The 13,689-nt window shown below is 38.3% G+C and overlaps 1 protein-coding gene across 1 annotated transcript in view; it reads right to left on the bottom strand.

Moving 5' to 3' along the window:
* Positions 1 to 13,335, bottom strand: part of EMC6 (ER membrane protein complex subunit 6) — a 29,478-nt gene extending 16,143 nt beyond the window's left edge. Inside the window, exons 1-2 of the mRNA XM_081752769.1 lie at positions 13,187 to 13,335; positions 10,012 to 10,172 (exon numbers count right to left, since the gene is read on the bottom strand). Of these exons, the coding sequence (XP_081608895.1) occupies positions 10,012 to 10,172; positions 13,187 to 13,229 (204 nt within the window). The 5' untranslated portion in view covers positions 13,230 to 13,335. The remainder of the gene's footprint in view (positions 1 to 10,011; positions 10,173 to 13,186) is intronic.
* Positions 13,336 to 13,689: the final 354 nt, after the last annotated feature.

Here is a 13,689-nt window from a genome sequence, read left to right as displayed (position 1 = left end):
TGCAATAACAGTGTGTAACGTTGTATAATACATTTTAAGGTTTCATATTTCGGTGCAGAAGTATAGGTTAAGTAGAAATGGCGCTGTTCTCTTGGACTTGGAAATATGGGTTGCAATATCTTGCGCCATGAAAAGTGCAATCGAGTAAGAAATGCATGTGCATCTCTTCCCAGACTCAGACAATAAACAGCACCGCCACCGTCGTATTGAATTACCATGCTGCAACCCAGAGACGTATACTCATGCCGTTTACAGCAATCTCATCGATATGGTTCAGTGAAAAGCGGGACTTACCACTGCAGATATCCTTCTTTCATTGATCCATAGTCCAATGATCCCTTTGCTTTTGCCCGTGTCAGGCTTATGTTATTTCTGTGTTGTTGTAATAGTGTTGGTCTACGGCTATGATACCGTAACGGATGTAAGGTGTCACATGGTCATGGTTGAAATTTGTTGTAGGATTTATTGGCCCACATTGTACAGGTGCGTCAATTCCTCCATTGTCATACACCTGTGGTGAGATACGATAGTGCTATTCGTTGTTCATTTTCTGCCCACCACACGTACATGATCCAAGTGTGATCGCTTGGTGGATGACTGACCGTCATGAGCACTGTTGGTAAAACCTTGACACTGTAGCGCTTGAACATCCCACAAATGGGTCTCAGGTGTACTGGCAGCAGTTATTTGTGCCCCAACAGTTTGCGCTAGCCAAAATTTACTCACATAATTTTGTTTGCCCATAACGGGCATCAGCTGCGTGCTATTATGTTCGGTAGCCGTGCGCGTCTTCTATGTTACCTGCTCATGACGTGGAAGTTACGTGTTATCGATATTTGATGGCGGTTATTCCTATTGTAATGATCGTTCTGGGCATATAAAATCTAGATGTTAAGAAAGATTTCTTTTAGTAACTAATTAGCAATGTGAATTAGTTGAGGCCTTTAGGAAACTAAGGATCAGACCGGAGAAGAATGGAGGGCAAGGATGTGGAAAGCCAGCGGCTCTGGCCTTACAGAAGGTGCCGTCCCGACATTCGCTTGTTAAGACCGAGGAATATCACAGAAATACTCAGTTTGGAAGACCGGCTAGAACAAGGTTCGTGCTCACGTTCGACCTATCCAATGCTATTTGGCAGAGAGGCAGGCAAGTTGCCCCTATCCCACCGGCCAGGTAAAAAATTGTCAATGTTAATTATATAAAAATGAAACCGATTTCAAAGAGCGTGATAAAAATAGCAGAGCTCCTAAGGCTTCGACTTACACTACCATGTGTCGACTACTTATAGCTGAACTTCCAAGTCAATGGAAATCAAAGCTACCTAATTTATTTAATGGATGTTATTTCTGCCAACTTCAAAAGTCAGCTTTATTCAGTAGGCAGGAGGTGCTATTAGTCAAAGCTTTTAAAACTATTACTTTGCACTACAAAAGATATTACTTTTATCACATTTTTTAGGTCGGGTTATTTTTTTATTTATTTATTTTCTACTTTCAGTTTTCCCGTGGTAGGAAGATTTTAAATTTAACCAAACAGCAAATTGAAGAACAAGTCAGGAAGCCGAGAGTACCAAACGAGACATATTACAATATAGTTAACTGTTCGAAGAGTGAGATCATGAAAATTGGGGCCTTACTCACAGCAGTGTAAGAGGCCCTAGACCAGGATGAGAAGAAGGCTGAAGAAAGGAAGGGAAACCCAAACAAGCATCAGAATTGAGTAGCAGTGTAAGATATACTAAACCCGGATGAGAACAAGGCTGAAGAAGGGAAGGAAAACCCAAACCAGCTTCAGAATTGAGTAGCAGTAGAAGATGCAATAAGCCGAGATGAGAAGAAGACTGAAGAAGGGAAGAAAAACCAACCCAGCATCAGAAGAGAGTAGCAGTGGAAGATATCCTAAACCCGGATGAGAAGAAGGCTGAAGAAGAGAAGAAAACCCAAACCAGCTTCAGAAGAGAGCAGCTGTAGAAAATACCCTAAACCCGGATAAAAAGAAGGGAGAAAAGGGAAGAAAAAACAAACAAGCATCAGAATTGAGGAGTAGATGATGTAAACCCGAATGAGAAGAAGGCTGAAGAAGGAAAGAAAAACCCAAACAAGAATCAGAAGAGAGTAGCAGTAGAAGATACCCTAAACCCGGATGAGAAGAAGGCTGAAGAAGGGAAGAAAAACCCAAACAAGCATCAGGAGACAGTAACAGTGGTAGAGACTTTAAACCACAATCAAGAAAATACTGAAGAAGGAAAGGAAAACCCAAACAAGCTTCAGGGGACAGTAGCAGTGGAAGAGACCCTAAACCAAGATGAGAAGACTGAAGAATGGAAGAAAAACACAAACAAGCTTCAGTGGACTGTAGCAGTGGAAAACACTTTAAACCACAATGAGAAAAAGACTGAAGAAGGGAAGGAGAAACCAAAGAAGCACCAGAAGACAGTAGTAGTGGAAGAGATTCTAAACGAAGATGAGAAGAAGACCGAAGAAAGGAGGAAGAACCCAAACAAGCATCAGGAGACAGTAGTAGAGGAAGAGACCCTAAACACGAATGAAGAGGGGACTTTAGAAAGGAATCGAGAAAGAGATTAACATTATTTCGCTGAGAAACGGAACTTGAGAAAAAGAACAAATTTGGAACTGAACTATTTAAACTATTTCTCTGACGATGATATCATACTTAACCAGGCTTGCCCTTCCCAAAACTCAACGGATTGGTCGGGCAGCACCAACCTCATCAGATGAAGATATATTATATGTTAAGAGTAAAAGAGTTTCAGAAAATTCAGCTGCAAAGTTGAATTCAGGTGATGGTTACAACGAGGAAAGCGTTGCTAGGAAACGGATGAAGATTGTAAATAGAAAGATTACTTTTACACCAGAAAAGAACATCGTTGGGAAAACGGATTGAGAATTAAAAAGAAAACTCCTCAAGAAGAGAGGAAAAACGATTAAAGCAAAGTGGCCAAGCCTACAACAAAAAGAGGCAAGAAAGAGTGGAGAAGAAACAAATACAACCAAACAAATGCAACTCTTGCCCAAATAAATGTTCTGATATTCCGGGAGAGAGGCGCCAATACTTATTTAGACACTTTTGGTCTTTAAAACCGAATGATCAAAGGAATTTGATCTCAGAACCAACTAGACAAGTTCCAGTGAAAAGGAGGAGGATTCAGGGAGAGAGCCCACGGGCATAATCTTTTCAGTATTTTGTTAACTAAGGTGAAGGCCATAGAAGAGTTTGCCTTTAATTCTTGCTCTCAACATTAGATATCTCACAAAGGTTTACGAATTACACTGTTACACAATCCACTGAAGGCTCAGCAAAACCTGATGGTCGAGGACGCCACTCAGTTCGCCCCAATGCGACATCCGAGCGAGATGTGAAGCTCGTTGTTGAATTCATTCAGACTTCCTGCAGTGGCTTACCACTACTGTAGAAATAAAACAACACGACTATATCTTCCCGAGGATCTCATATACGATTTACTCACATGCAATGAACGAAGAAGGAAATATTCCTGTGAGTGAAAGAGATTTTCGGGGTATATTTAACTCAAAATTCAACCTTGGGTTTCATAGACCCAAAAAGGACAAGTACCAGAAATGTATCGCATTTACCAACACGACAGACATAACCCAAGAAGAGAAGGCTGATTACATCCGACATGTTGAAGGTAAAGAAGCAACTAAGGCTCGTTTCAAAAAACAGCAGAGTTTGAGTGGTAGCCAGGAAGAACATTTGTCGCAAGTTTCGGTTTGCAGCAAGTTTTGAGCGTACCTTATGGGGATTCCATGCTTTTATACTACACACGAAAGTATTCCGTATACAATCTCTCGATATATGAATCAAAAAGCAGAAATGCCTACAATCATGTATGGAGTGAGAGCGAAGGTAAATGAGAATCGAATGAAATCGCTTCCATTCTTTCGAGATACATAGATGTAGTGGACGAACGAGGTAATGTTTCAACTCTAATCCTGTATTGCGATAACCGTGTCGGTCAAAACAAAAATAGAAATATTAAGGCCATGTTGAAATATGAACTTGAAAAATCCAAAAACTTGGAACGAATCCAGATCAATTATTTGGTACCGGGTCACACATATATGACTGTGGACAGTGTGCATAGTCAAATTGAGAAAGCATCTCATAATCAAAAAATTGAAAGTCCTTCCGAGTGGATTACCGTCATGAGAATGGCGAGAACAAAACCACATCCATATGATGTTGAATTATTGAAGCATGACTCGTTTAGAAATTGTCAACTTTAGCAGAGCAAATCTTCAGTGCTAAGAAACATGAGTCAGGGGAACCTTTCTTGCTGTCAGAAATGAGAGTTGTCGCTTTTTCAAAAAAATAGTGAATTTGCCAAAGTTAAGTATTCAGTGACTAAGAACGCAGTGTATCTTACACTGAAACTTCGCCCACCAAAAGAAAAGCAGGAAAGTAGACTTTATACGGCAGCTATCCCTATCACTAAGGCCAGGATCTTGTCAAATTGTGTAATCAGAATATTCTACCAAAGCATCTACACGGGTTCTATCAGCAGTTGCCACACACGGGGGAAGCACAAAATACCCTCCCTGAGAGAGATGAAGAGGATACCGAAGAAGAAATTCAAGGTTGAAATCTGTTGTCTGACACGTTACTGTTTTCTGAAGTTTCTACAATTTGCATTTACTTAGTAAATGTATGATGCAAATTTTCATTGATCAGTAAGCTTAACAAATCAGTAATAATTTGCAATATTCTAAGCTTTAAAAAATTAAAAAATAACACTAAAACAAATGAGAAAACTAAATAATGGTGTCATTTATTATTAATTTAACCATTCAGAAGATTAGATTAATTTTTACATATAAAGGAGAGGCAATCCAAAGCATTTTCTTGGCTAATTGATTTTAACCCTTAACGGTTCACTATCTTTTCTGTCTGTTTCCGGGACTGCTTGCAAAACAATATATCCACAGACTACCTTCCGCGTAAAATTTACCAGAGTTGTCACCAGGAGGTAATAGCTTCTCTGGATCGCGGAAAGTATGTACAGAAATAACCACAAGGAAAAATTCCTAAAAATAATAGTCTTCAAACGCAATAGGCAAGATCAAAAAATGTGTAGCCAAATGGTTACGAAAACTCGTTAAGGGTTAAGCAGCATTATTTTGAGAAGCGTTCAGTATTTTACCGATCAGTATACATTCTTCAATTAACGAATCAGCAATTTATTAGCATTTATTTTTATCCCTAAATGTCGCTTAATGCAATCTCACCATGCCACCGTGTGCTTTAATGTATTAATACATTTGAATGAATGTCGTTTGAAGCATTGATTTGTTAAAAATTTTGTAAGCAAAAATGAATTAAGCGCCAAAATAAGTGAATATATTAAGGCTATTATATACGTAACTGTTCTATTTGACGGAGCTTGTTTAATTGTATTAGCTGTATTTTTCTTACGAAAATAGTTCAGAAAACAAGAAAGTTATACAAAAAAAAAAAAAAAAAAAAAACATCAAAATTTTAGTTTTTCGGCTCTCCTGTAAAATTTTCAAATTGTCGCTTACTGCATTAATGCCGGAAAGGGACGATATGTCCTTGCAAAATATCAATAACTTTTGTAAAAAAAAAAAAAAAAAAAAAAAAAAAAAATTGTCATGTTGATAAACGTAGCTGTACTTTTTCCTTAATGGTTACGAATCACTGTTTGGGATTGAACTAGGTTAACGATTGAGGATTAATTCAAAATTCAAGCAAATACTTACACCTAAATGGCATAATTAACGTTTAATACTAATTCCTAATGTTTTCTCTTCGGTTTGCGACTTGTATTATACGAGGAAGATGATGTGATTTAAATTTTTAAAAATCAACAAAAATGATTTAAAAAAAAAAAATCACATTCTTTTTTCACCCTGAACGGGACACAGAAAAGCGAAAGATCAATCTTCTGATATCACCGACTAAACATAAAGGCTCACATATTGCTATAGATCGTACATCAACAAACAATATAAAAAATCGTATCGAAAAAGTACTATACAAAAATAAAACATGCAGATAAAAACTAATGCTTCAACGAAAATTACAAAACAGATTAGATTATGGCAAATGTCAAGTGCAAGACTAAACCGTAGGAAGGAACGGAAGAATGAAAATAAATTACTAAAACTTAAGATTCAAAAGAGAAATCACATCCACTAAATTATAGAAAACAACACGACATAATATTCCAACGTAATTTGACAAAGAAATTTCCGAAAGAGTTTAACAAAATCCGTCAGGGACAGGATCTTTTTCGGTCAAAAACATTGCTGCGCTACATATACATGTTTGAAATAAAATTATAATCATTTTTTGTACTACAGCAATGTAACACTATAAAATGAAAATTTTTGAAACCAAATGTAAATAAGGTAGTTTCAGTGGTGAATAAAATATGAAATGAAATGAAAAATGAAATCTTTAAGTTTTACGTCCCACGGTTATGCCGAGTGAGCGAAAGGAGACGGTGATGATGAAAAATGACTGAAACCAAGAAAACGGAAGAACTCCGAGAAAAACCCATGCACACGGTGTATATCCACCACAAAGCCCACTTGCTGCGAGCTGGAATCGAATCAAGGATCCCATGCACTAGAGGTGTACAATCTACCACTGAGCCACCGCAGCACCATGAATGGAAGAATTGGAGGCATGAGAATGTGGGAGGACACGGAAGTAGCCCGAGAAACCCCACTGACACAGTGAATAATCAAACAAAGAAATTATATAGAAATACCCAACATATAATAGACTAAACATTAAGATTCCTTTCTTTAAAATAAATGGGTAAAAATAACAAATTCTAGTTTACGTCCCACGTTAAGGTCATTTTTAGCCTAAAGGAGACGAGTGATTAATATAAGTGAATGATGCTGAAATAATTCGTAGAACGACAATGTAAACAGAAAATCCTGATAAATTGGCCACCTTAAATTCACCTGGAATGGGATTGAACCAGGGACCCCAGCGACAGAGGTGATAATTTTTCAGAGCCACCGCGCTCCAAAGACGAAATGAAATCCTTTTAAGTTTAACATCCCACGACTAGCCCTTTAGGCTAAGGGAAAATAATACCAATGTAACCCTCTCTGGTGACTCACACACAGATTTGCTCCACGTAAAATCCCTTCTAAGTATGAAGAAAATGGAACTAAAAAAAAGGATGGGGAATTGCTTATGACATCTTCAGTGATGCGCTACGATGCATGTCGAATATTAATAGTTTGTAGTTTGTGTTAAGTTTAAACATCCCAGCTTCAGTAACGACGGAACTCCAGTGGAGAACGTAAGAAAACTAAGATCACTGCATCATTAACTCTTCAGTATGTATGTTTAAAAGTAAAGAAGTTAACTGCGAGCAGGGACGGATCCAGGACCAACTTCTGGGGGCGGGGGTTGTCATACTGCTACTTAGAGCTACTTTTAAGAGCTTCAAACTCTGGGATGGGTTTTATTTATATATATAAAATAAGAAAGTTTCCTCTTCTGGGGGCGTCCCCACTGGATCCGCCACTGACTGCGAGTGAGTACGAAGATACCATTGACTATAATTTATTCCACAGTACAGGAATGTTACCGGTAACACAACTCTTCAAGCAATGTAAAATTCATTTAAAAAGTCGTACTGAAAAAAGGGGCAAATTGGTCGCTGAAAAGTTTACCATAAATGATTAACAAAAGTCGTGCTTAGGGTAGCACAAACTTTATTAATATTGGTAGGACAGCGTTTGAAACAAACAAAAACAAAATCATATACTGAGGAGCGTGGTAGAAGATACGGTGAAAAGATAAGGAAACTATTGCCACTCTTATGCTATGACGAAGTTGGCTTTTCAGTTTGTGTGGAAGTAATGGCGGAATGATGATAATGATGAACAATACACATCTTAGCCTTACTAAATGCTGAGCCCAGAATAATTACCACCAGAATGTTCTTTCGTCAGAATTTTTCTACACTTCGTTATTATTAATAAAATTGCTGTTGATATTCTGAATGGGTGCTAGGTTGCCAAAGCGTCATGTAACTGAAATAAAAATAGTGATGGTGTAATTTTGGCGCACTTTACTTTGCGACATTTACAGGTAAAATTCAATACTTTGCATGAAAAGACAAGTTTATAAGAAGCAAATTTCTGCAGGTGACAATTAAATACAAACCAATAGAGTTGTATGTTAGATTTACAAGTGTAAAATCATTACAAGTGTTTTACATGGGATAAAATAAGTGAGTGTATATGAAAGATGACTCTATTAGATGTTACCAGGTTATCATAAAATAAGTATCGCTGTTCAGACAACTCTGGAGACGTAACCATTTGACAGAATGCAACCAAACTTGGTAGGAGTATATTTAGGAACATGCAGAAGCGATTGGTGTAGAAAGCAAAATTAGTTCCAATTTTCGCCACCAGAGGTAATTGTGGCGTTGTACAAGACCAAGTAAGTGCAGCGGGGAAGAAAACCGACATTAGTGATGCTAAATGATAAGAAAGTCTGTTAATTACCTCTCCAGGTGCTTACTCACGCCTGCATATGTTTCAGTGATACGGGTTTGAGGGTCACTATGTGCGAGAAGTGAATTGATGGTGATCCGATGTTTGCTTCCTTTTTCTTCCCACATTCTTTGCGTTGTGTTCAAGGAGTCACGGGTTTAATTTCCGGTGAAGACACACGTGAGTCGGACTCCACGTTACCCTATAAGTCCCGTCCTTAGAACACCATAATCATAACATACGGTACTAGTCGCCATGCATTTTCCTTGCTCAGGGGCCTTCACATCATCATCATCGCTCATAACTCGCTACCCCACAGGGTTATTAATAGGAGTACAAATCAATGCCATGCGTCGCACGGGGGCATAATTACGGCCTTTCTTTCACTGAATATCAATATCATTTGTCTTCCATACCACACCACACTCACTGTACTTAACACTGAACAGAAACACAATAGCCTCTGAAGGCGAGATATGACACTAATCTTTTCCTGCAATTTTGGAAGGAGCTTGCATTTCAGGGATCACAGGAAAAAATAACATTTAACTTCGTTTTTGTAAGATATCCAAGTATTTTAGAGACGCTTCCGTTCAAAAGGCCCAACCCCGTAAATCCGCCACTGATCACGCGGTATTAGTAACTTTAGTAATCAATGCCACAAGACTCAGAAGAGTGATAATTACAGCCTTTCTTATCATTCACCATCCCTAGTGTCGTTTTCCTTCCGCGCTGCAGTTACTTGATGTTATACGGCGCCACAATTACCTCTGGTGGCGAAAATTGGAACTGATTTTGTTTTCTACAGCAATCGCTTCTGCATGTTCCTAAATGCACTCCTACCAGGTTTGATTCCATTCTGCCAAGTGGTTATGTCTCCAGAGTTCTATGAACAGCGATACTTATTTTATGATAACCTGGTATTTTCCAAAGGCGGCATATTTTTTGCACAGTGTACAGAAGCTGTATCTTATGTTTACAAGTATAGCGTTAATAGTACGAAATCATGACAAGGGCTACTGATAGTCGTATCATTGCCAAAAACCAGTGCTTTCCACTACCCTCACTTACGCACATACACACCATCGCTGACGCGCCTGCTCCTAAAGCCTCGCACTGGCCACCACCTCTGCCCTGCCCGAGTTACTTAGATAGCATTCGTGCTTTTTAGTGGCCACCTAGTACACGTTAGTATGTGACTTTGCACTCTAGTTTCTATGCCATGCATCCGGAAGCCATATTTACATGCAAATGGTAAAATAACTAAATTTTCAACAATTACTTTCAGTGCTCAGTTGAATTTTATGTATGCCAAATTAAATATTTTCATGTCGCCCAGCAGAAAAACCTTTTAAGGGACAATAAGAAGGAAATTAGTGAAGGAATCATAATTTTTTAACATGTCTTTCTAGTGGTGCGCCAAAAGTATACCAGTACGATAAAAAATATATCTTGATAAGGCCTACAAATGGAAACTTACCCAAAGGCCTACAACAGCGAAGACATAGAAACCGAATCCATAAAATCCAGTCAAGCCCAGAAGACCTGCTGTTCCTCCGGACAACGCTGCCATAGATGTCCTGCAATACTCTACAATGGCAGCATTATTCCGTACTGCTACTTCGCTGTAGGCAATTATTTCTGAAAAGGAGAAAAGCATTCCTTGTCAATTTATATTAACTCTACTTTGGAAATTAAAAATGAAATTCTTATTTAGTAATGTTAAGAAGAATTTTGTTACCGATACTCATTATCATAGAGGCGCATCAACTTGGACCAGTGACTGATCACAGTCCCGAAGAACCGGGCGATGGAGGGCGCCACATTCAGACGCAGGGTCGGTCAGATAGCATTCGTGCATTTTAGTGCCCACTAGCACAATTGCTTTGTATTTTACGTTCAGCCCCCCCTAAAGTGAACCTACACCCACTAACTCAAATCCTCCTTTAAGAAACACTCCTTAAGGCAGTATGAGTGAATTTTCTGCTACGAGAAATTCATAATTCATGAATATAAGGGTTCACTCGAGCAGACGGTTCTACCAAAGAGAAAATTTACAGGTAAAATACGATGTGAAAATTTTTTCGGGAACAAATCAGTGTGTGAATATAAGTTATTACTGTAAGTACACACCATATTCAAATGAATTTTGAGTGATAGTAAAAGTATTGGGCAACAAGGTTTTAGAACACATGTCCAAATTCCCGTAAAGTTGTAATGGTAAGTCTTTACTTTGACTCCAACTGTGACTTTAATCGGTTCTTATAGGTTCAGTTACTTCCTGGAACCGTTTGTGCGTGAGTCACTTGTTAGAACTGTTCGTGCCTTTGGTGTGACGTCTTAGTTCATATTTTTCCCACTAGGTGTCTGTGTAGTCATATGGTAGTTTGTTAGTGTGTCACATGTTCAATTTGCTTGAATGTGTGTGCTGGTGGCATGCGGGGAGCGCGTATTTGAATTTTCGTTTGATGGCGACGATCGAGTTAGCAAATGCAATTCAAAAACCGTTTCATGAATTTAATACAAAGAATTTGAACTTGTCGTTCTTAAATAAGTTTGTATTAAATTCGGATATTAACTCATATCGCTTTGCGGCACTATGTGGTTTAATTAAATTAGAGAAAACATGTGATGGTTGTGGAAGAAGGTTGAAGTTACTTCCGAAGTATGGGAGAAGTGGGCGTTTATTGGTTTTTCTTCTTTGTAATAATAGGAAATGTGCTCGGTTTAATAAATCGACGTCTGTGCGCAAAGGAACATTTTTCAGTAATGTGAACTTGAGTATTGCGCAAGTGTTATTGCTATCTTATTTCTTCGTGTGTGGAATAACCAATTATGAGTTCATTATTCATGAGTGTTCTGGTATAGCGAAAACCTTAAGTAGTAAAACTGTCTGTGATTGGCTGACGTTTTGTCGCGAAACTTTAGTTAGAGAATCAGGTGGTTTAATAGGTGGGGATGGTTTACATGTAGAGGTGGACGAATCGTTGTTTGGCCGCCGTAAGTTTAATGTTGGGCGTATGAGACGTGAGTAACGTTGGATTGTTGGTGTGATATGTAGAGGGTCTGGAGATATTTTTTTGAGTGAATGTCAATGTAATTCGCGTTCTGCGGAAAGTTTATTTCATATTATATCATCACATGTTCATCCGGGGTCTGTTGTAATTACTGATTGCTGGAAGGGATATAACACTTTGGATAAACAGAAGTGGCATCATTTAACTGTGAATCATTCACTAAATTTTGTGGATCCTAATACGGGTGCTAATACTCAGAATATTGAAAATTTGTGGTCGCATCTTAAACGAAATTTAGTCTCAACTCATGGTTCAGAAAACCTTATGTTGCATTTTGCTTGGTATTTGTGGCGTCGTAAATTTGCTGATAGTTTGTCACTTGGAGAGCGATATTTTCAATTTTTACGGCATGCTGGATATGTGTATCATTAGCGGTGAGTTTCATTTTTTTTAATTTATATTATTTTTATTCTTGATTTGTTTTCCGCTACTAAAGTAGGTTCATAGTAGTGCTTTGATTATTTATTGTTGTGTTGGATGTTTTTATGGTACTTGAGCGGGGGGTTTGGGGGGCGGTAGCCCCCCATTTAGGTCTCAAAATTGATAGTGACCGCTTCACCTGAATTGATGTTTAGTAACATTTTGGCCCTTGTACTTATAGTATAATTCTTAACATCGTATAGTAACATTGTGGCCCTTGTACTTATAGTATAATTCTTAACATCGTACATTACTTTCACTGTGTTAGTAATTGTAATCGATTCATGTGATCCGGTTCCGGGAGCAGTTTAGGAATGATTCCTAAACTGCTCCCGGAATCGGATCACATGAATCGGTTGAAGTCACTGTTTGGCTCAAAGTAAAAATTTGCCGTTGTAATCGACAGAAAATAACGTGCCCTGTGGGGCCCTAACCCGCCTTCATTTGCTGAGCAATACTGTTATTTAAATATTAAACTCTGGTACAGAAAGGAACCAACCTAACTACTAACCTACATGGGGGCACCTGTGTTCTAGAATCCTCTCCAACTATATATAAGGGCGCTCTTTCACTATCCTCGTTAACGTGTATACCCCCGTCGCTGACGCGCCTGCTCACTACGGACGCGCTCCTGCTCTGACACTATTTATACTAAGCTTTTCTGAAGTTAATCTGTAAGTGGTAATGGAGCTCCTCATTTAGTGCATGGTCTGCTAAAAGAAATGCAAATCTTAACCTGAAAATGTAAGAAATGTGTCAATTTTGATAGAACCGTCTGCTCGAGTAATGCCGAGTATAAGTATGCCTCCATAAAGTAAAATAGTACATAAACCAGTAACATCTTCCTCGGTCGTCACGACCTCTCTCTATACTTTCCTTCAGATATCTTCAAAACTGCGATAAAAATTGTGGTAAGGCAACTTTTAATATTTGTGACAGCACTGTTACAGCAAGATTTCTTAACCAATTCGTCATCATTATTTAAGATTGTGCCATTATGCGAGGTAATCCACACAAAACGCAATTATTATTTTAGATTTTTACAAAAGAGATCTTACACTAATTATTGATGAAGACAATTTTTTCCCCATTCAATAGTTTCTAGAGATTTTAATACGCCTAATGAGTTTGACCATATGCATGCAGATTGGAACATACCTCCCGATTTTTCGACTTTCGTTTTCACTCTACTAGCAGCCATCTTTGCAACCTGGATCAAAGTATTTTCCTTCCATCTCTTCGAAAGTATTACTTATCATGGGTAAAGTAAAGGAAATCTCAGGGCCGTATTCCGTTACGGTTTTCGTCAACGCCGCACAAACTGCATTTTAATTTGCAGTATAATAGGAATAGCTTTATATTTCACTTTTGTAACTTCGTCGTAGGGTTACGCTCAGCAATATTTGAGAAACTTGGTACCAAATAAGATCCTTTCCTGATATTGTCCATTTTTTATTCTCTACCAAAAATCTAGTAAGACCTTCGTTTTCTCTATTTCCTTTTTGTTCCTTTCCGTTTTATTTTAAAACCCAGCTTCCATGTTACTTTTAGTCTATTTTCTTCCTTCTACATATTTTCTTGCCAGATCTCAGTGGCGAAGCGTACTATAGGCTCTGAGGCCGGGCCTACCCTATTTTCTACCGCATATTTTCTTTATCTTT

This window comes from Thermobia domestica, chromosome 3 (assembly GCF_964235325.1).
Source record: "Thermobia domestica chromosome 3, izTheDome1.hap1.1, whole genome shotgun sequence".
NCBI lineage: Eukaryota > Metazoa > Arthropoda > Insecta > Zygentoma > Lepismatidae > Thermobia > Thermobia domestica.
This window is presented reverse-complemented; position numbering and strand designations above follow the sequence as displayed.